We start from the raw sequence: 22,280 nt of genomic DNA, 5'->3' as shown, positions 1-22,280 counted from the left end.
TTTGACCCTCTAACTCTAGCACTTGTTTTTCTTTGTGTGTGTGTGTGTGTGTATTATATACATATATATATACATACACCTTGCTACATGTACTGCGTTAGGCTAACCGAGACTTGTCATTTGCACTTATATATTGTTGCTCTTTTGCTGCTTTTATTGTCCTCATTTGTAAGTCGCTTTGGATAAAAGCGTCTGCTAAATGACTAAATGTAAATGTAAGTGTATATATACACAAACACACTTAAATTACAGTTTGTGTTACAGTTCAGAAATGACAATAAAATTATTTGTGATTGTTTTCACACATGAGATGTCTCATATTATTAATGATAGAAATATTAGTTTTGGTGCAAATACACAACTTTGGGACAAATAAATGCTTTTATGAATTAAATATTAAAATATTTTAATCTTTGTTTAGATTGGAAAACAAATATCATCTTAGTGTACACACGCCACACAATTCAAATGAACAAAAATAAACCATGAAGACACATGGAACATATTTCCAAAACATTTAATGTGACCTTCATATAATCTAATGAACACCACAGTGTTCGATTTGTTGGACTAATGATCCACGAGATACATAAGCTCACTCATCTCCACATACATGAATTATGTACCCTAGCAATAATAACAGTAACCATTCAATGTTTCCTGGAACTGGTAACCATAATAACGTTCCCTAAGGGAAGCTAACGTGAGCTAATCTGGAGCCAATTGCATTAACTTAGCCTCTACATTAAGACATAAATACTAGTTTGACCAACTAGCATAGCCAATAAGAAATCAGTCTCATTTTTGCATTCAACTTTGACTAATCTAAGCTTTCATGTAACTGGATGACCAGTCTTTGATAGCTAACTAAACATTTCATGCAACTGGCCCCAGGTCACACAGACTGGGATGCTTCCACTACCAATGGAAGGCGCTATTTCGACAGCATTTCGTTTTTATCTTTAAACAGAAGGGCTCAAGCGCCACCTAGTGTCCGAGGTGGACTCCTCCTCCAGGACCGTTCAGTCCTGCGCAGGGACTGGCTCTCCCGCAGCCATTTTCTGTCCAACCAAACGGCCGAGCTGAGGCGAGAACCAACCAGGGCTTCATCGCAGGCTAGTGAGCGGCTCCGGCCAATGATTGCTAACCCATATTTCCTTACATCGAATGGAAATCTCCGCGCGCGAGAGTTTATTATTAGTTGGCGGGGAGAATGAGAAATTAAGCACGCTTTATGAAAAGCAGCTCGCTGTTGCTCATAATTGTTAAAAGCTCGTCTTCGTGCTCGGCTCCTTTGTTTACTACGATCAAGTTCAGCGGACCCACGGCTGCTTTAGCTCGTCTGCCTTGTTCTCTGCCCTCTTCTGCTGTTTGAGGCATCCATCAGTTATAATAACTCATTTGACCAATTTATCAGAAAGATTCAGTGGGAAAGTGTGGTTTGTTTTTATTTCGTGCGTGTAACCATCCATGTTCATTGCTGGCACCGGCGAGCTCTTTAGCCAATAAAATGTGTGCTGGTATCAAAATGTTATTTTTAATTAGCTTTTTATTTATTAAATATCATATTTAGACTACACTGACTGCCTTCAATGTATAATTGGCAAGATATTTATAGCTGACGAGACTTTTAGTCAGTAAATTATTAGTACAGATGGGTAACGTTACGTTACTTAGTTTTTTGTTGTTGTTGTTTTTTGTCTTTTAATATTTCTATGTAGCTTGAATTAATTCATTAACTTTATTTATTTAATTTAATTTTAGTTTTTTTTTTACTTCAACAACATGTTCTACTTTAACAAACCTATTTTATTTCAGGTAGTTGCCAAAGCAGCTCTTCTCATTTATGAACTGTAATTATTTTGTCTTTGACTCAAATGAATGCCTGAAATATTTGTATGAAAAAGATCTGAATATTTATTATCTATTTATATTTTTATTATATAATCAATTCTGTGATGGTCTGTGAGGGGAATTTGTTTCACTGAAAGATGCTAATTATGAACGTTTATTACTGAATAAAAGAAAGGTTCAATTCATGTTAGTGGCTTATTAGTTGAACATCAATGTTGATAAAATGTTGTCTCAATTTTGCGTGCCCACATACGTTTATGTAAGTATAATAGTGCAGTGGCCAAAAATGCTGTCTAGGTAGGCAGCTCACTTGGTTTTGGAACACAATCAATAATTTACAGCTGTAATACAATAAAATGTATCTTTCAGATGGACGGAGACAGTTCAACTACAGATGCCTCCCAACTTGGCATAACAGGAGAATATATGGCTGGTAGTCACTTTGTTCTAGCTCAAGCTCCAGAAGGTAAGTGACCCTAAAGTCATATTTAAATTATTACGAATGATTTATTTATCATTTAATTAACTGATTAATACATTATAAAAAAATCTGATGCAATTATTATGTTAATTATTTAAATAAATTCATTTATAAAACATCATTTGACTTAAGTGTTTAAATTGAATATACAAAAATATTTAATCGTATATTTTTCGAAATGATTTATTTCTTATTAAATGATATTTACTCTTCTGATCAAAAGTTTGCAATCATTAAGATGTTTAATTGTTTTTAAAGAGGCTGAATAAATGCAAGGCTGCATTTATTTGATCAAATATACAGAAAAACAGTAATATTGTAAAATATTAGTACTATTTAAAATGACTGTTTTTTTGATTTGACTATATTGTAAAATGTGATTTCTTCCTGTGATGCAAAGCTGAATTTTTAGCATCATTACTCCAGTCTTCACTTTCACATGATTCTTCAGAAATCATTCTAATATGCTTTTGTGCTGCTAAAGAAACATTTCTTATGTGTTTATTTATTTTTTGTGAAGATGAAGGTGATGAGGGTCTCGACGACCACGAGGATGGCAATGGAAGCAAAGATAACCTACGTGAACAAGACATCTATCTCCCCATCGCCAACGTAGCTCGAATCATGAAGAATGCCATCCCACAAACTGGAAAAGTAAGTCATTTTTAAGGCAGTTTGGTTTGGAGAAGGAAATATAAAAATAAAACAATTTTTGTATTATTTGGTTTATGTATAAAAAGAAGCACTTTGATCACCTCTCAATTTATTTGTTCAGAGCTTCTTAATAAATACCACTTATTTTGCTAAAAGAAAGTGAAACTTACAAAATGTAATCAAGTTTTATACACGCTATTCAAAAGAAACCTCTCTCTCCATCACCTCAGATAGCAAAGGATGCCAAGGAGTGTGTGCAGGAGTGTGTGAGCGAGTTCATCAGCTTCATCACTTCAGAAGCCAGCGAGAGATGCCATCAGGAGAAACGCAAGACGATAAACGGCGAAGACATCCTGTTCGCAATGTCCACGCTGGGTTTCGACATGTATGTGGAGCCTCTGAAGCTCTACCTGCAGAAGTTCAGAGAGGTAGCGTTGACATTTTAATGCCATCATCAAACATCATTGAAGTAAAAAGGCATGTCTGGTGTAATAAGCAGTCACACATTGCACAGCTGTCAGATGTGGTTTCCTGTTCTTGACTGGTTGTGCTCTTTTCATTTACATGACATTTGTATGATTGTTCTCAGGCCATGAAAGGAGAGAAAGGCATAAACACCGTAACAGTAACCGAAGGCATGGGAGAGGAGCTGACCGACGAGACTTTCAGTAAGTAAATTATTAGTACAGATGGGTACGTTACTGGTAGTTACAGCCAAACTCTAGTTTAATTTATTATTAATTATTGTTTATATACTACTGTAGTATTTTAATATTTTTTTCTTATATTTAAAATTTCTGTAATTCTTTTTTTTTGTCTTTTATTATTTCTATGTAGCTTGAATTAATTAACTTTATTTATTTTATTTCATTTTAGTTTTTTTTGTTTAGTTTTTTAGTTTAACAAATCTATTTTATTTCAGGTAGTTGCCAACGCAGCTTTTCTCATTTATGAACTGTGTGTTGTTATTTGTCTTTAATTCAAATGAATGTCTGATATTTATATGAAAATATCTGAATTTTTATTATCCATTTACAGTTTTATTAATGGTAATAAATGAACAGCAAATTTATCAAACATATTGTAAAAAATATTTAAATAAATATGCAGTTTGACATGACATTTATTTGTAGAAAATATCAATATTTATTATGATGTAATTTATTTATTTTTATTAAATAATTGAAATAATTAGGCTGTGTATACACTGTCACGGTGTGGTAGAGACGCACGTAAACGAAGAAGATACAATAAACAGTCTTTAATAATCCACAGAAGGGTAATCCACAGCAGGGTAACAGCAAACACACACACACCAGGGTAATTTAGATGTTTCCATTCACGAGACCGGACAAGCAAACTCTGAACAGAATGCAACTTATATGGGGAACGTAAATGAGGATAATTGACAAGAAACACCTGAACATAATGACACAATCAAGGAGAGGCAGAAACTAAGTCAAAGAACACGAGGGATGAAATGAAAACAAACACAAAAGTCCATAAGGTGTTACATAGTATTTTTTTTATAATTTCTATTTAATTATAAATTATATATATATATATATATATATATATGAGCAATATCACTCGAGTACGAGAGCGATACTGCGTTTATACAACAGTTCGACGGAATGTGTGTAATTAAACAAGAAACAACGGAGTGCCTAATAAAACCCTCTTTTGTGCGGAACTACTTCCTTCCGCCACAGATTCAACGCTCAAGTTGACAGTTAAACAAACGTCACATTTAGAATTCGTATCAAGGGCATGTGCTGCTTCAGTTATTAGTGAGAAATAATGAGGTTATAAGAGAAACAATGCGGCAAGACGAGCATCCAAATGAGAGAGAGAGAGACCGCGAAGCTAGACGTTTCTTCCTATATTTACTAACGTATTCTATAATTAGCTCAGTGAATAATAAAAAAAACATAGACCCGGCTAGAACACGCGGAGTGATACAAAATTGTGAAAGGGCGTTCCTGTAGCGATACCAGTACAATATCTCACGGTTCTCAACCAATCAGATTTGAGAACCAGAACGAATGGTTGTGTATATATATATATATATATATATATATATATATATATATATTAGTTGTACTAATATAGTCCCCCTAAATAAGTACTCCAACACACATCTCAACAATCCAAAATACAATTGCAAATCAAAAGATTTGTCCTCACCTTGAGATTGAAAGCGCTTAGAAACCGGCTCTTGAAGCTCCATGTGAGTATTTTTCACGTTCAGATAATAGGTTATGAAGAAAATAAATTACTCCGAGACTTGTTTAGAGAGGTTTAACGCATCACCACATGAAATGGCTTCGCTTTAATAAACAAATTCAAAATAATAATCATCAACATAACAAACGAGAAATCTCTACCGCGATGTTCGGCCTCGTTCTGTTACAAGCTTCACAATCTATATTCTTCCTGGTTACAAAGTTTTCCCCTCAGCACAAAAATGTCCTTATTTGCTTAACACCCCCTTACTTTTGCAGAAAACTTGCAAAGCAAGAGCTATACATGACAGCATCTTTAATTCTATACCTTTTGCTAACCGCAGCAAGAGACACCTGCTTTCTTCTCGCCTCAACAGGATGTCAGTTGCTCCCTTAAACGGTTTTTACTTACAGATTGCTCTGAGGCTTTTTTGTAAATTCAAAGCGTCAACCTCACCTGTCAAAGTTTCCAAGTCAGAGTAAAATACTTTCCCCTCCCCCACTTAGACTTTTGACCTTACCCCTCCCCCACCACATGGCCCACCCATGTCGCGACCTTGAGACCACCCTCGTCCTGCTGACCCCGTGACCTATTAATGATATCCAGATGTGGAAATCTGCATATGTGGAATTCCGATGTCGACCTGTGACCTCCGTGAGAGAAATATTTTGTCCGGTGACGAGTCATAAATTAATTTTGTGTAATGTTTTTGAACTTTTATGGTCCGTTGTGAACTCGCACATCAGGGGTTTACCCATCTGCGGTCCACATGTCCGGGAGGTGTCCGGTTTCATTTTGGGTCACTCTCTCTTTCTCTATGGGAGATGTGAGAAAAAGAAGGATGTAATGATGGACAATATCAAAATAAATAAACAATTTTAACAGATCATGGGAACATATCACAATATGTGCGTGCGTGTACACACATATAATATGATGACTGTATAAAACGGTTCTCAGCATTATAAAAAAGGATTTAAATAACACACCTAATAATGAAATTGAAAATAAATCAATAAATAAAGAAATGGATAAAAATGCCCTTACATTTTTCTGAGAGAAAAAGTTTTCCTCGTGCAAGGATGACCATTCTTCGAATAATAGGTTTACAGAAATTGTGCTTAGTTTAGGTTGGAAAAGCTCCTCTGTCTCTCTCTCTTTCTCTCTGTCGCTCTCTCTCTCTCTCTCTCTCTCTTTCTCTCTATGGGAGATGTGGGGAAAAGAAGGTTGTAATGATGAACAAACAATATTAAAAAGTAAAGGAATTTAAGAGACCAATTTTAAGAGTCTCTCTCTCTCTTTCTCACACACACGCATTCAATCGGCCGAATCTTGTTAATAAATAAATTGTGATCACACATGATATAAAACAAAGCAAAACATTTACACCAGTTTTAGGCATCACTAAAAATATAAAAATGTCGTACATTTTTCCAGGAGTGGGAAAAAGAGTTTGTCATGGAAGAAAAAGTTATTGGTCGATTGTAATGATAGCAAATCGCGACGTCAAAATAAGTAAAGGGGGAAAAAATATTTTAACAGGCCAAACGATAAGGGCTATTGGGGTCCCGACATGTCTGGACATGTCAGATGTCCATGTTTTATGGAGGCTTTCCATAGACATTATTCAATTCAATTCACGTTTATTTTGTAAGGAACTCTTTTGAGAGGGGAATTCGAATCTGAAGATTCAAAGTCAACCTGATTAAACTGATTCAAAATGTATAGCTTACACTTCATCAACTATTCGTCCAGCATCTAGTAGAATTTAGTGTATCTTACCAATTCTGTTTGTACTACTCCGTGGCCAACGATAATAATACAAGATTGGTATTTGTGTTAACTATGAGCAAGGTAACAAGATCTGGGCAAAGTTTTAACTTTAAATTACACAACACAAGACAATGATTCTTTATAATGGAACATGAATTTATTTGAGCTACTCTATAGATTACATGGTACTAAACTAATGAAAACGCACACACACACACACACACACACATACAGTTCGAAGGATGAGAGGTAACGGAGTTCTGAGGAAGTGCCAAAAGTCAAGTAAGTTATTCGTTCTTAAATCGCACCAAGAAAATCACAAAAGCAGAGATTTGGCTTATCTTTAGTTGCTTAAAGTCCCCCTGTAGTGAAAATCTAGTTTTTTATGTTGTTAATTTGTCTGTGGTGTTTTTAATATGCTTTTAGACAAACCATGTGCCAATCTAATATTAATCAACACCATTGCTGTGTATTTTCTCCTTAAAACTGTAGTTTTCCAAAGGCAGTCCCAGAAATGCGGTTTGAAACAGCCCTCGGTTTGCTAATGTTCGGCCTCGTTCTGTTACAAGCTTCACAATCTATATTCTTCCTGGTTACAAAGTTTTCCCCTCAGCACAAAAATGTCCTTATTTGCTTAACACCCCCTTACTTTTGCAGAAAACTTGCAAAGCAAGAGCTATACATGACAGCATCTTTAATTCTATACCTTTTGCTAACCGCAGCAAGAGACACCTGCTTTCTTCTCGCCTCAACAGGATGTCAGTTGCTCCCTTAAACGGTTTTTACTTACAGATTGCTCTGAGGCTTTTTTGTAAATTCAAAGCGTCAACCTCACCTGTCAAAGTTTCCAAGTCAGAGTAAAATACTTTCCCCTCCCCCACTTAGACTTTTGACCTTACCCCTCCCCCACCACATGGCCCACCCATGTCGCGACCTTGAGACCACCCTCGTCCTGCTGACCCCGTGACCTATTAATGATATCCAGATGTGGAAATCTGCATATGTGGAATTCCGATGTCGACCTGTGACCTCCGTGAGAGAAATATTTTGTCCGGTGACGAGTCATAAATTAATTTTGTGTAATGTTTTTGAACTTTTATGGTCCGTTGTGAACTCGCACATCAGGGGTTTACCCATCTGCGGTCCACATGTCCGGGAGGTGTCCGGTTTCATTTTGGGTCACTCTCTCTTTCTCTATGGGAGATGTGAGAAAAAGAAGGATGTAATGATGGACAATATCAAAATAAATAAACAATTTTAACAGATCATGGGAACATATCACAATATGTGCGTGCGTGTACACACATATAATATGATGACTGTATAAAACGGTTCTCAGCATTATAAAAAAGGATTTAAATAACACACCTAATAATGAAATTGAAAATAAATCAATAAATAAAGAAATGGATAAAAATGCCCTTACATTTTTCTGAGAGAAAAAGTTTTCCTCGTGCAAGGATGACCATTCTTCGAATAATAGGTTTACAGAAATTGTGCTTAGTTTAGGTTGGAAAAGCTCCTCTGTCTCTCTCTCTTTCTCTCTGTCGCTCTCTCTCTCTCTCTCTCTCTCTTTCTCTCTATGGGAGATGTGGGGAAAAGAAGGTTGTAATGATGAACAAACAATATTAAAAAGTAAAGGAATTTAAGAGACCAATTTTAAGAGTCTCTCTCTCTCTTTCTCACACACACGCATTCAATCGGCCGAATCTTGTTAATAAATAAATTGTGATCACACATGATATAAAACAAAGCAAAACATTTACACCAGTTTTAGGCATCACTAAAAATATAAAAATGTCGTACATTTTTCCAGGAGTGGGAAAAAGAGTTTGTCATGGAAGAAAAAGTTATTGGTCGATTGTAATGATAGCAAATCGCGACGTCAAAATAAGTAAAGGGGGAAAAAATATTTTAACAGGCCAAACGATAAGGGCTATTGGGGTCCCGACATGTCTGGACATGTCAGATGTCCATGTTTTATGGAGGCTTTCCATAGACATTATTCAATTCAATTCACGTTTATTTTGTAAGGAACTCTTTTGAGAGGGGAATTCGAATCTGAAGATTCAAAGTCAACCTGATTAAACTGATTCAAAATGTATAGCTTACACTTCATCAACTATTCGTCCAGCATCTAGTAGAATTTAGTGTATCTTACCAATTCTGTTTGTACTACTCCGTGGCCAACGATAATAATACAAGATTGGTATTTGTGTTAACTATGAGCAAGGTAACAAGATCTGGGCAAAGTTTTAACTTTAAATTACACAACACAAGACAATGATTCTTTATAATGGAACATGAATTTATTTGAGCTACTCTATTATAATGAAACATGAATTTATTTGAACTACTCTATAGATTACATGGTACTACTAATGAAAACACACACACATACAGTTCGAAGGATGAGAGGTAACGGAGTTCTGAGGAAGTGCCAAAAGTCAAGTAAGTTATTCGTTCTTAAATCGCACCAAGAAAATCACAAAAGCAGAGATTTGGCTTATCTTTAGTTGCTTAAAGTCCCCCTGTAGTGAAAATCTAGTTTTTTATGTTGTTAATTTGTCTGTGGTGTTTTTAATATGCTTTTAGACAAACCATGTGCCAATCTAATATTAATCAACACCATTGCTGTGTATTTTCTCCTTAAAACTGTAGTTTTCCAAAGGCAGTCCCAGAAATGCGGTTTGAAACAGCCCTCGGTTTGCTACGTCACAAACCAATAACCAATCACGTCAAGGGATCGATTCCTATCACTAACATGCAAAATATACCAATACCAGCACAAAACCAAAAATAAATCGGAGCAAAAAATGTGTGCCATTGTTTTGCGTTTACTACAGTTCAGTGGATCAGGAGGCGCTGGCTGCTGTGACTGAGTGGAGGCGGGACTAATTTGCATATTCATAGATCAGCGTATAGTAAATGAGGCAAGGGTGTTGAGTTACATTCAAGCTATTTTAAGGCATGAGAAAATAATTTTCACAAGAAAAAACATTTAAATATGTCATTTTGATGATCAAAGATACGTTTTAAGGGATAAAATATTTGACTACAGGGGGACTTTAAGATCAATTCAGCACCAGTTTTCCAGCTAGTAAGGAGACCTTGTTTTACTTGCCTTTGAGTTGAGAGCTGAGAGGGGTTTTCCTCGTTGGCTGGTCCCAGAGAACCCCGGAGCCTCTGATTGGTTGCCGATCTGTCGATGACGTTTTTTTGGGAGAGCCCTCGGGGTGAATAGGCGTTGCTTGGTTATGGAGGAGCCTTGAAGTTCATCTGAGAGAGTCTGAGTTTGCAATAAGACAGAGGTTGATTGTAACTCTTCTTTAGATCCGTTGTTTTTGCAGGCCTGGAGCTTGTTTGCTAAATCATTCCCTTCCTGTCGTACATGAAGCTTGGTCACCAGGGGACAATCAACCATTTGTGGCTGACATGACTCTAAAACAAAAGGGGTTTTCTTCTTCTTTTGATTGGATTGAGTCTATCACTGCTTTAGATGTCTCTTGAGAAGATGAGCAGAGTGGGACAAGAACTGCTCGAGACAATTGGGCGCCTCGGTTAACCATTGATCAGTTTTACGACCGCAGATGGCTGAGTAGGAGAGCTTTTGGTTTTCCTTTGGAATGTAAAGATTCCATAGTTATTTGGGTCTGTTCGAGACAGAGATCCTACAATTTGTATAACTTTTTCACAAAACAAATTCTTGCAAAAGCAGTTTCACAGAAAATTTAAGTTCTACATTATATTTAGAAAATTTTATATTCATATTTACATTATATTATTTAATTTTATAATGTATCACCCCCCTAAACTTACCCATCACAGTTAACTTTCTGTATTTCTATATTTTCATAAACATCATTCGGTATATTTTATGAATTAATGGCTTATGGCTCATGAGGACAAATTTTGCTCAAGTCAATTATTTGAAGTATTGCTACACAACAAGGGAACCCCACACACACACACACACACGCACGCCTGCTTTGTGGGGACACTCCATAGACGTTTTTTACTGTACAAACTGTACACCTACCCTTCACACAAAAAAATCCTGCATACTTCCATTTTTAATAAAATATTGTCTCTAAGCGATATTAATTATGAGGACTCAAGAAATTTAGTCATAAACCACATTTACATTGTTATATCAGTGTATTCCCATGTCATTATACAAGTTTGTGTTCTGATAGATCATATAAACAAGCACACACATACATAAACATTTCAAGCTAAAAAAGAGACTTATCTCTATTTTAAAGAAAATGGTAATAAATAAAGTATATAATTGTATATGTCGTAGTATCAAACACATTACTAAAGCAAAGCAAATCATTTATCATACATTTTAAACAAATATTTAACATTTTATATTCATATTTACATTTTATTAATGAATTTTATACTGTATCATCCCCTAAACCTACCCATCACAGTAAACCTTCTGCACTTTTATATTTTATATTTTAACATAATTTATCATTTAAAAAGCTGTAATGCTCAGGGACAAATTTCAATCATTTGGTCAATCATTTGAATTATTAATACACATCTGGTTTGTGGGGCACTCCATATAGGCATAATGATTTTTTTTTTACTGTACAAACTACACCTACCCATTACACAAAAATTTCTGCATATACATCCATTTTTGATAGAATATTGTTTGTAAGCTATCTTAATTATGACAACTCAAGAAATGTAATCATAAACACATTTCCATTGTTATATCAGTGTAATACCCATGTCGTTTATTAAAGTTTGTGTTCTGATAAAACATATAAACAAGCACACACATAAACATTACTAGCTAAAAAGAGATTAATCTCTATTTTAAAGAATGTGGCAATAAATAAAATCGAATTATATATGACAGCATAGTAACAAAGCAAAGCGAACCATTTATCATTATCATTTAACATTTTAAACAAGTATTTTAAACAGAATTGTTATTTTTTTCACTAACCATGCATATACACAATTATGTACATTCATGCTGCTCACATATTATTGTAGCCCAGTTTGTGCTGAATACAGTATAATCAGACTTTGGCCATTAATGTGTTTTAAGATACTGAAAAAACACAAATGTGAGGGCATGTCAAAACTTCTTCAGGCCTCAAAACCCCTCAGAGGGTTAAAGAATATGATAATAAATAAAATATAGAATTATATATCATAGTAACAAACATGTTACTAAAGCAAAGAAAACCACTTATCATACATTTTAAACATGTATTCAAAATTCATTCAAGTTTATTGACCTTATACAATCATTCTCTTCTTTTAGAGAAGATGGTGATAAATAAGTCAAGTCAAGTCTGCTTTATTGTCAATTCTTCCACATGTACAGGACATACACACAGAGAATTGAAATTGCGTTACTCTCAGACCCTTGGGTGCATACAGATAACATAAATACAGATTAAATACAAAATACAACTATACAAATATACAAATAAGGTCAAATGTAAAAATATATATATAAAGCACAAGGCATATGGCAGATAGAGTGCAAACCAGTAAAGTAAACAACAGTGCAGAAATAGTGATTGTAGTGCAAAAAATGATTTGTAGTGCAAAAGAGCTTATTCAGACATATAATAAAATGTGATTATATGTAACATACTGTATAAAATAAACATTTACTATAGTTTTAGATGACAATATAAAAACGCCTTATTTTCTGTGAACAATGACATCTATTCCGTGAATGAAATGTTTCCGTGAATGAATAAAATAAAATAAAATAAATTAAATAAATAAAACAAAAACTGTTTGTTGAAATATAAACAAAACTCACAGATCCTCCCAGGGAGGGAGTTTACACCATTGTGAAATGAATGCTTCAGACCCACTCAGAGATGGGCGGAGTTACAGTGCATGTGTCAAGCATAGACTGTATAAAAACATGGACGTAGTGTCCGTGACGTCACCCGTAGTTTTCCGAAGAGCGTTTTTGAAGCTCAAAGTGGGCGGAGCCGGCCGTCGCCATCTTGGCAGCGCGTCACTCACGGATAATAGAAAATGGGCAAAGAGGCGGGAGCAGGCAGCTGAAACCACGCCCACCTAGCTCGACGTGACACACCTGTCACTCAAATGGCCACGCCCTTAATTATGCAGAACTTTAAGGCTTAATATAATTTAAATGGATGAGTTATAAAAAAAATTCACCCCCTCACAGTTGTCATGAAGGGCAAAATTAGCTATATAAACCAAAATCGTTTTTTGAACCAGGCTGTAAACATGTTTTTTTCTGCTGTAAATTTGGGCACTTTAACATGGGGAGTTTATGAGATTGACTCCCTTTTGCAGCCAGCCTCTAGCGGCCAGTTGATGAATTACAGTTTAAATCACTTCCATGTTGGCTTCAGGAGAGAGCGGGAGGTTGCCGCTTGGTGTCAAGTTATGGTGCTTTTCCACTGCGTGGTACGGCACGGCTCGGTTCGGCTCGCGTTTCCACTGCAGTTTAGTATCGCTTTAGAATGGGTGGGATTATTCACATGTCGTTATAGTTGCGCCGCCTCTACTGCTGCGACTCCTAAAAAATGGTTCATTCCGCGTCGCCCCATCAAGCTCTCGCTGGATCCGCTCCTCTGCTATCAACGAGAGGAACATCTGTTCTTCCGCAACAGGGGGAACAGACACTTTTTGGTTTTTTAAAAAAGGTGCGCTCGTTCAAAACAGTTGCGTTCGATCCTTCGCTGGCTGTGCTGCTCTAGCGGCCAGTTGATGAATTACAGTTTAAATCACTTCCATGTTGGCTTCAGGAGAGAGCGGGAGGTTGCCGCTTGGTGTCAAGTTATGGTGCTTTTCCACTGCGTGGTACGGCACGGCTCGGTTCGGCTCGCGTTTCCACTGCAGTTTAGTATCGCTTTAGAATGGGTGGGATTATTCACATGTCGTTATAGTTGCGCCGCCTCTACTGCTGCGACTCCTAAAAAATGTTTCATTCCGCGTCGCCCCATCAAGCTCTCGCTGGATCCGCTCCTCTGCTATCAACGAGAGGAACATCTGTTCTTCCGCAACAGGGGGAACAGACACTTTTTGGTTTTTTAAAAAAGGTGCGCTCGTTCAAAACAGTTGCGTTCGATCCTTCGCTGGCTGTGCTGATTTAAATCTAGCGGTTCTGATGTGTTTGTGTCGCAAGTTCAGTGTTCGCAAATAGTGACTATTCTCTCTGGCCAATCAGTGATCAGCAGAGTTTACACGTCACGTTTTGGTAACGGTACGGTACGCTTGGAACCCCAATCGAGGTGGTACTAAAAAAAGTACCAGGTACTGTACCCCCCAAAAAGTGAACCGTACCATTCCGTACCATGCAGTGGAAAAGCGCCATTAGTCTGCTAACCTTTTTCAGAGTGAACGTCTTGATCATATGAAATGTTATTATTAAAGCATAATCTTAAGAGTTTAAATAAGATCTTTCAAAATTGACTGTTTAGATGAAATCTTAAAAGTTTTAAATAAAATCTTTTACTTATTTACAAATTTAACCTAATTTATGATTTTTTTATTTATTTAAGAGTATCTGTTCAAATCTTAGTTTATAATTTTAAAAGAAAATTGTACTTAGTTTATTTTATTTCAAAGCATATTCCTGCTTAAAAGGCTAAATAAATGTGTCCATATCTTAGCCTATTACTAGGTTGAACATGCACTTAATATCCCGTAGCCGCTAAGATCTAGTTCTGTGCTTATTGTTGTACGGTGCTGTGAAAAACTTTTTGCACTCTTCCAGTTTTATTTTTTTTATTATTATTTTTTGCATATTTGCCACACTTGAATGATTCAGATCATCAAACTAATTTTAATATTACACAGAGATAACCTGAGTAAATACAAAATGCAGTTTTGAAATAATGATTTCATTAATTAAGGGAAGAAAGCTGTTCAAACCTGCCTGGCACTACGTGAAAAAGTAATTGCCCCTAAATCTAATAACTGGTTGTGCCACGATTTGCAGCAACAACTGCAATCAAGTGTTTGCGATAACTGGCAATGAGTCTTTCACGTCGCTGTGGAGGAATGTTGGCCCACTCGTCTTTGCAGAATTGTTTTAATTCTGCCACATTGGAGGGTTTTTGAGCATGAATGGACTGTTTAAGATCATGCCACAGCATCTCAATCAAATTTAAGTCCAGAGATTTAACAGGAGGGGGCAGTTAATTTTTCACGTAGGGCCAGGTAGGTTTGGACAGCTTTTATCCCTTAATAAATAAAAAATCATCATTTAAAAACTGCATTTTGTATTTACTTGCATTATCTCCGAGTAATATTATTGTTTGATGATCTGAATCTTTCAAGTGTGACAAATATGCAAAAAAAAAACAGAAAGGGGGCAAAAACCTTTTCACGGCACTGTATATGTTCGTACTTTTCTGAACTGACCTTTATCAGCATTATAAATAAATATCATATACTATCAATATACAATTGGTTATCTACTCAAAAATATATGTAGAAAGTTACCATGTGCTGATGTAACTACTTGTCTGCTGAACACATGAACAGTATTTGAAGAGAGAGTTTGTGACTTTAGCAGGAATCTGCCCATAACATTCCGGTTCATTTAAAATGTTTGTTTAAACACCAACTTGTCTGGACAAAAGGCTGCTACAGAGAAAAGACATTCTTTGAATACCCGCTGACTTGTTGTGTTGGAGTTGCGTCGGAGCTGTAAACTGTGCTTGAATGAAAACGCACATGTGAGGAGAAGGGTCTGGCTGCAGACTTGCACTTGCACTCTCAGACTTGCATTCTCAGACTTGCACTCTCAGACACTTGCACTTCCGCTAGCGACGTCACTTGCAGAATTTTTTATTTTTTATTTTGTTCTATTTATTGATTACTTTTTGTTTGAATCTCTCAACATTTGACAACAGTAGCCAGGTGGTGAAGACAAGAAAAAATAAACTAAATTACAAAGTCACTTGCAATCGCCACTTGCACTCTCCGATACCTGCGACGTCACTTGCAGTCGACACAAATCGTGCGTGTTGCCAATGGAGACAAGATGCTGTGGTGGTGATTAAACGATTAAAACTAATTTTGTACCGTAACGTACAGGGTCCTGCAAGAAAAAGACAAGACCCGCAAATCCGTGGCCACAGAACAGCAGAATATGAACGCAATGCACAAAGTCTCTTGTTAAGCGTTTTCCTCCTGTAGAAAAACATAAATAACATGGATAGTCCATTATGAAACTGAGGGTCTGAGTGCTTCGGACCCTCACAGAGATGGGAGGGGTGAGGGAGGAGATACAGACCAGAAGTTCAGTTGGTCAATTCACTTTTCTCTAAATGAACGTTTTGAATGTGCTACATTTATTTTATAAGTGTAATATTGCTTTAAAGTTTAAATAAACAGTGTTCCCTTCTACTTCCGTCCTATGGTAGAAATATTCTCACTGATCTTACGTATAATTTGTATTAATCAGGTTTATTCCAGTTCTAAAACTTTAGACTGTTTAAAAGTTTAGATTTTTTTAAAAGTTTCTTCTTTCTAAAAAAGATTCTACCAACGTTTTACCCTGCTCAATATGACGCATGCTGACAAAAAAAAAGACAAATAGGTGAGTTTTAAGATATAACTAAACTAAACATATTGAACTAGATATATATGCCCAAACAAGTCCAATCATTAAAAATAGCTTCAGCTGATGGAGATAAATAATAATAATTTTTGTCCCGCGATAGAAAATATCTCCACTGTCAAAACCTAGTATACAATATTAAAACTAAAGAATTTATTAATTGTGGTAATACTTTACATTTTAAGGGTCCACATGTCTCATAGATCTATATGATTTCACTTTTCTTATTTCTACAAAGATTCAATTTCAGTCCAATTCCTAATTTTCTCCATTTGGGGAACTGGTATAAGTATATCACTATCACTGGAATCTCTCTCATGCGGCTGAGGTCACAGAGGGGCCCCACGTCTCGCCAACATCCGCTCAGCTTCAGACACACAGAAGCCTTATGTTCAATTTTAATAAGCTAATGTAATAAACATGTAAAACGCAGTGACGCAGGGAATCCTCCTCTCTCACATTAAATTACATATGGCTTTCCCCGTCTGCGACTTAAAACACCAGACGTCTTATGGTTTACCTCATTCAACATATTGACCAGGGTAAAATATTAAAGTAAAGAGATCCCCTCTCAAATTTATTTTCTTATTTATTGTCTCCTTTTTTACTTTGGTGGTGTAATTATATTCTGTATTTTACACATCTAAAATGCTTTGGCAATACTGTAACAAATGTCATGCCAATAAAGCACCTTGAACTTGAGAGATATACACAATATGCTTTGATCTCTTAAAATTGTTTATTCTTTTACTTATATTTTGATACTGTTCTTAAAACCAATATCTTTCTCACATCCATGTAGAGTGACCAAAAACCCCGATGGCGTGCCACCCGATACCTCGCACATGTGGTCCACAGCTGTCCCGGACGATGAAGTTCAAAAACAGACTTGAAATCTTCAATTCTGAACTTTGACATGGCCAATTTAAACAAAACTCATATTTCATGCTGGAGGTCACAGGTCAACCTCGGTAATCCATCTATATTAATAACAGATGGCATAGCACATCTGGAGATCATTAAAGACCATTTTAAACAATCTCATATTTCCTGCCAGAGGTCACAGGTCAACCTTGGTAATCCATCTATATTAAAACCAGATGGCATAGCACATCTGGAGATCATTAAAAGGTCAGAGGTTAATCCCTAAGGGAGGGGCTAAAGGTCATCCATCAAAAATGTTGACATATTATAGTCCGGACCTAGTTACTACTTACGGACATCAGTTGCAAGAGCACATAAAAAGTGACATTTAAAAATGAAAAGAGGAACAAAACACTTCATTAATTAATTTATTAAAGTGCCCCTATTATGCCATTTCCAATATTGCCGTTCATGCAGTGTGTAATGTAGCTGTATGTGAATGTAAACAATCTGCAAAGTTGTAAAGCTGAAAGTGCACGATAAATAAAGTTATTGTCTCCCAAAATAAAGAATCGACTCTGAACAGCTGAAACGAGTCGTTAGTAATTCGAATCCCACTTCCGTGAAGGCTACACGTCACGGGGTAACACATTTGCATAATGCGCGCCTATGTTCTTAATGATGAAGTGAAGTGCCCAAGTATGGTGACCCATACTCGGAATTAGTGCTCTGCATTTACCCATCCAAAGTGCACACACACAGCAGTGAACACACACCCGGAGCAGTGGGCAGCCATTTATGCTGCGGCGCCCGGGGAGCAGTTGGGGGTTCAGTGCCTTGCTCAAGGGCACCTCAGTTGTGGTATTGAAGGTGGAAGAGAGTGCTGTACATTCACTCCCCCCACCTACAATCCCTGCCGGTACGAGACTCAAACCCACAACCTTTGGGTTATGAGTCCGACTCTCTAACCATTAGGCCACGACTTCCCACGACTTCTACATTGGCCTCCGTGAACTTGGCCCCGCCCACAAACACGTCATTCTACTGACGACTGCTTCTCTAATCTCAGGGTTCAACGCGGGATTCACAAAACGCTTGCTGTTGAAAGATGGATCAGTATCCTGTTTATTTGGACCAGCTGCTCCACTGAATCACAACCTGTAAGTATGATAAATAATAGATTAGTTTAGTTTAGAATTAGAATAGATAGAATAGATTAGAATAGTTTATTTGTTTTCTATAGAGCGTTCAAAATACAGAACTGTTGAAATAGGCGTATCGTTTCCCACACGCGCTGTACGCCGTAGACCAATCACAACAGACTCGGCCATCTGACCAATCAGAGCAGAGTAGGCTCACGGAAAGGAGGGGTTTTGAGAGACTGAATCTTTGAACTGCTTCGAACGAATCGTTTGAGAATTGCTGGAAAATGAGGTGATATTGAATGCATATTTTGAGAAAACTAAAGCGTTTTTTGACCTTGCATGCATGTAATCCTATTGTAGGAGACTCCCAAAACAATGTTAGGAACCGTAAAAATGGCATAATAGGGGCATTTTAAAAAGATTTGTCCCTAGTTGTGTCATCTTTTCTCCAATATCATATTTTAATATTTTTTTAACATTATAAATGAGTGTTTGTTTATGGTCAGTGAAATAATGATAAATGACAGAAGAATCTAATGACAGAAAAATATCCGGTTTAGTAGTACAAAGGATTTAGTGTATATTTAACTGGATATTATGGTGGTAATAGCTGGAAAAAGAAAATTATTATTCGGATTACATAAAAATTGTGCAATATATAAGATAGATTTTAAATGATTTCATTTTATTTAATAAAATAAAATCTTATATGATCTAATTAGGTATTATATGGGACTTCTTGAATATTTGTAATCTATTTTATAACTAAAAAGCCAACATACAAATACAGCCTGACTCTCCTCCCTAATAAAGTCTTTTCTATTTAACATTTTCAGCACTCCTCTGCAGGCCATTCATAATAGTTTGGAGCAGGGTTATTATATTTAACAAAAACTAAAACCATAAAAAAACGTTGTTACTTCAAATAAAATAAAATCTTAATTAAATGAAATTCAAATATTAATTAATAGTATAGATACTTAAAAAGCACTGGTTCAGAATGGATTTTTTTTTTTAAAGATCATAGAAAAGATGCAAGAAGAAAAAGAAGATTCATTAATCAATGAATACAATAATCCAATCTAAAAGAACCTTGAATGGGATGCCTGACAGCGAGTGCCGTCTCTCATCCTGCTGAGAGCAGCCACATGACAAAGACACAGTATGTATGACATCACACCTCCAGGGCAACTTCCTGCCGCTGCTTAGCCAGACTGTCTGATGGGGCGGTTCACACTTTAACACTTTTGTTTGTGTCCTGACTCAGAAGAGGAGCGGGGGGTTTCTGCAGCCTCATAAGTCTCTTCTGACAGTGAGGAGATAATGATAATGAAGCAAATTCAGTGATATATCAAAGCAGCGCTTGAATTTTGTCAAAATTGTATTTATCTGTCAATCATATTTTATTCCAGCCCTCTGTGACTTGTACTTGTATCCTGTCAATCATTTTTGTCAGAATGATTTATCTCCCTTCCTTCAATATGGAATATGTTTGTTCTTGCATCTTCTGCATTCTTCTGAGTTTCATCTTATTCTACAGCCTCTCTATATTCCAGAATGGCTGTCAAATCTGTTTTTGGTGTTTATTTTTAACAATATTTTGTTCAACTGTATCATAGCATTTTCATAGCGTGGTTGGTTTCATACAATTCTGTGTCTATCAGAATCCAGATTTTTCAGTCTCCTGCAGAACATTGACAGTCTGAACCAGTTGATTATGTTTTTACTGTTTCTATATGTTTTCTTATATTAATAAATCTCAGATCAGCCATTACACTGTTCGAGGAACGCTGACAGACGTTTTAGCTGCATGCACAGAGAAAAAACTGAAGCCTGTGCAAAGAGAACATGCATGGAATATAGAGAATAAAGAAAAATATAACAATTTCCATCACGTGTTAACAGTTTTTAATAGGATTTCTTATATTGAGATGTTTGCTTACTGCCTTGACTTCGATCGAGATCGATAGGCCTATGAATATGCCATTTCCTGATCAATTCTCTACTGGAAATGTTTATACGCAATTTCGGGATCTATTTTCTATTGGAAATGGTGATCATGAATCAAGTAAAATAAATATTGATTTTGGTGATCTCATCATTAAAGGATTGCAGGTGGAAGAAAGCCAAAGTCAAAAAGCAAGCGAAAGTGGAGTGGCGGCGCCGGACAAAGAAGAGACCTGGAATATCAGCAGAACATGAATTTTAAGATGAGAACTATAATACACTCTAAAAAATGTTGGGTTAAATACAACCCAGTGCTGGGTAAAATAGGGACAAACCCAGCAATTGGGTTGTTTTGACCCAGCGTTTGGGTTACTACCCAGAAGGTTGGGTTAAACATTTAACCCAACCGATGGGTCAAAACAGCCCAATAGCTGGGGTTGTCCCTATTTTACCCAGCACTGGGTTGTATTTAACCCAGCATTTTTTAGAGTGTAAAGTTGACGCGAAAACAGGAAACTTTGAAGAGGCAAATAATGAAATTGTTAAGAGAAATAGTTGAATACAATAAGTTTAATCTTGAGTTGCAAGCATTAACTAGTGATTTAGAATCATTGAAACTTAAAGCTTTGTTTGCATTGTCTTAATTTGATCCCATTGTTTTTTAATAGAATACACTCTAAAAAATGCTGGGTTAAATACAACCCAGCGCTGGGTAAAATATGGACAAACTCAGCGATTGGGTTGTTTTGACCCAGCAGTTGGATTACTGCACAGAAGGTTGGGTTAAACATCCAATTGTAACATCTTGTCCAGGGACTACGGATGTAAAATAGCCTTTGGCTAATTCTGGTACATTTACAGGAATGTTTTATGAATGTACAATGTCCCTGTCAACTAAATAAAGTAAACAAAGCTCCAGCTCTGAAACTGTAGAAGTCATGGCAAAACTGATCATATGACAGGAGGCCTTTTAAAGGGGTCCTATTATGCTCTTTTACAAAGTCTTGATTTTGTTTTGGGGGTGTACTAGAAAATGCTCTCATGCTTGGTGGTTCGAAAAACACATTATTTTTCACATAATTTACATTATTAAAATACCTTTCTCCCCAGCCTGGAACAAACGGCTCGATTAGTTCCGGCTTTGATGAAGGTCTGCCTTCCGAAAAACTAAATGTGTTGTGATTGGTTCGCTGCCCCAGTGCGTTGTGATTGGCGAACAGCTTAGATGGTGTTTCAATCCCTTGCTCCGTCTTTCAACAAAAACTGTTGGGTGAATCCGGCACTGTACTCCCTCATGTTGTGGAAGCTGTCCTCAGTAAAATGCACAGCACACAATAGCAAATTGGGGTTATAATGCTCAGCAACAGAGTTAAAAAATAAATTGCAACTACTGTTTCCTGACATCATCTGCTTTCGGAAGCCCAAACAAAGACGTTTGGGCACGAAGGTGAAAAAAACTGCGTTTCAGGCGGTCGCGCACCGGATGAGAAGTGCAGTGTCACGTCGCGCCACATCTTTAAAATTCAAATACTTTATTTTCTATGAGTGTAGGCACACCGGCGGCGCCGTTCGGCGTCTGTCCGCGGCACCCTGCTACGTCGTGCTGTACTTATAAGAATTGTTCTAAACATGCCGAAAATGTGACGCTACAGCAGCTCTTCTTCTTCGTTTTCTCTGATGCACTAACTCTGCAGCAGCTCTTCTTCTTCGTCGTCTCGTCTGATGCACTCACTCAACC

General features: G+C 36.6%; 1 protein-coding gene across 2 annotated transcripts; it reads left to right on the top strand.

Moving 5' to 3' along the window:
* The first annotated feature begins 1,027 nt into the window (after window positions 1-1,027).
* On the top strand, window positions 1,028-3,699 carry LOC107598906 (nuclear transcription factor Y subunit beta-like). 2 transcript variants are annotated; one of them, XM_016290345.1, is made up of 5 exons: window positions 1,028-1,115; window positions 2,224-2,320; window positions 2,856-2,989; window positions 3,220-3,417; window positions 3,579-3,699. In XM_016290345.1, the coding sequence occupies exons 2-5, from the start codon at window positions 2,224-2,226 to the stop codon at window positions 3,663-3,665; spliced, it is 516 nt and encodes a 171-aa protein (XP_016145831.1). In that variant the 5' UTR covers window positions 1,028-1,115; the 3' UTR covers window positions 3,666-3,699. The 2 variants fall into 2 exon arrangements, with proteins under 2 accessions (XP_016145831.1, XP_016145832.1); XM_016290346.1 differs by having other exon boundaries at window positions 1,029-1,119.
* The last annotated feature ends 18,581 nt before the right edge of the window (window positions 3,700-22,280 follow it).

Source organism: Sinocyclocheilus grahami, unplaced genomic scaffold, assembly GCF_001515645.1.
Source record: "Sinocyclocheilus grahami isolate Dianchi unplaced genomic scaffold, SAMN03320097.WGS_v1.1 scaffold257.1, whole genome shotgun sequence".
Taxonomy (NCBI): Eukaryota; Metazoa; Chordata; class Actinopteri; order Cypriniformes; family Cyprinidae; genus Sinocyclocheilus; species Sinocyclocheilus grahami.
Note: the sequence above shows the minus strand (reverse complement) of the source record. Positions and strands in the feature narration are given on the sequence as shown.

Excerpts from the sequence above, each read along its gene's own strand:
- LOC107598906 (XM_016290345.1), top strand. The coding sequence starts at position 2,224 with ATGGACGGAGACAGTTCAACTACAGATGCCTCCCAACTTGGCATAACA. Across the intron at positions 2,321-2,855 it reads TCTAGCTCAAGCTCCAGAAG|ATGAAGGTGATGAGGGTCTC; the intron begins GTAAGTGACCCT and ends TTTTTTGTGAAG. Across the intron at positions 2,990-3,219 it reads CCATCCCACAAACTGGAAAA|ATAGCAAAGGATGCCAAGGA; the intron begins GTAAGTCATTTT and ends CCATCACCTCAG.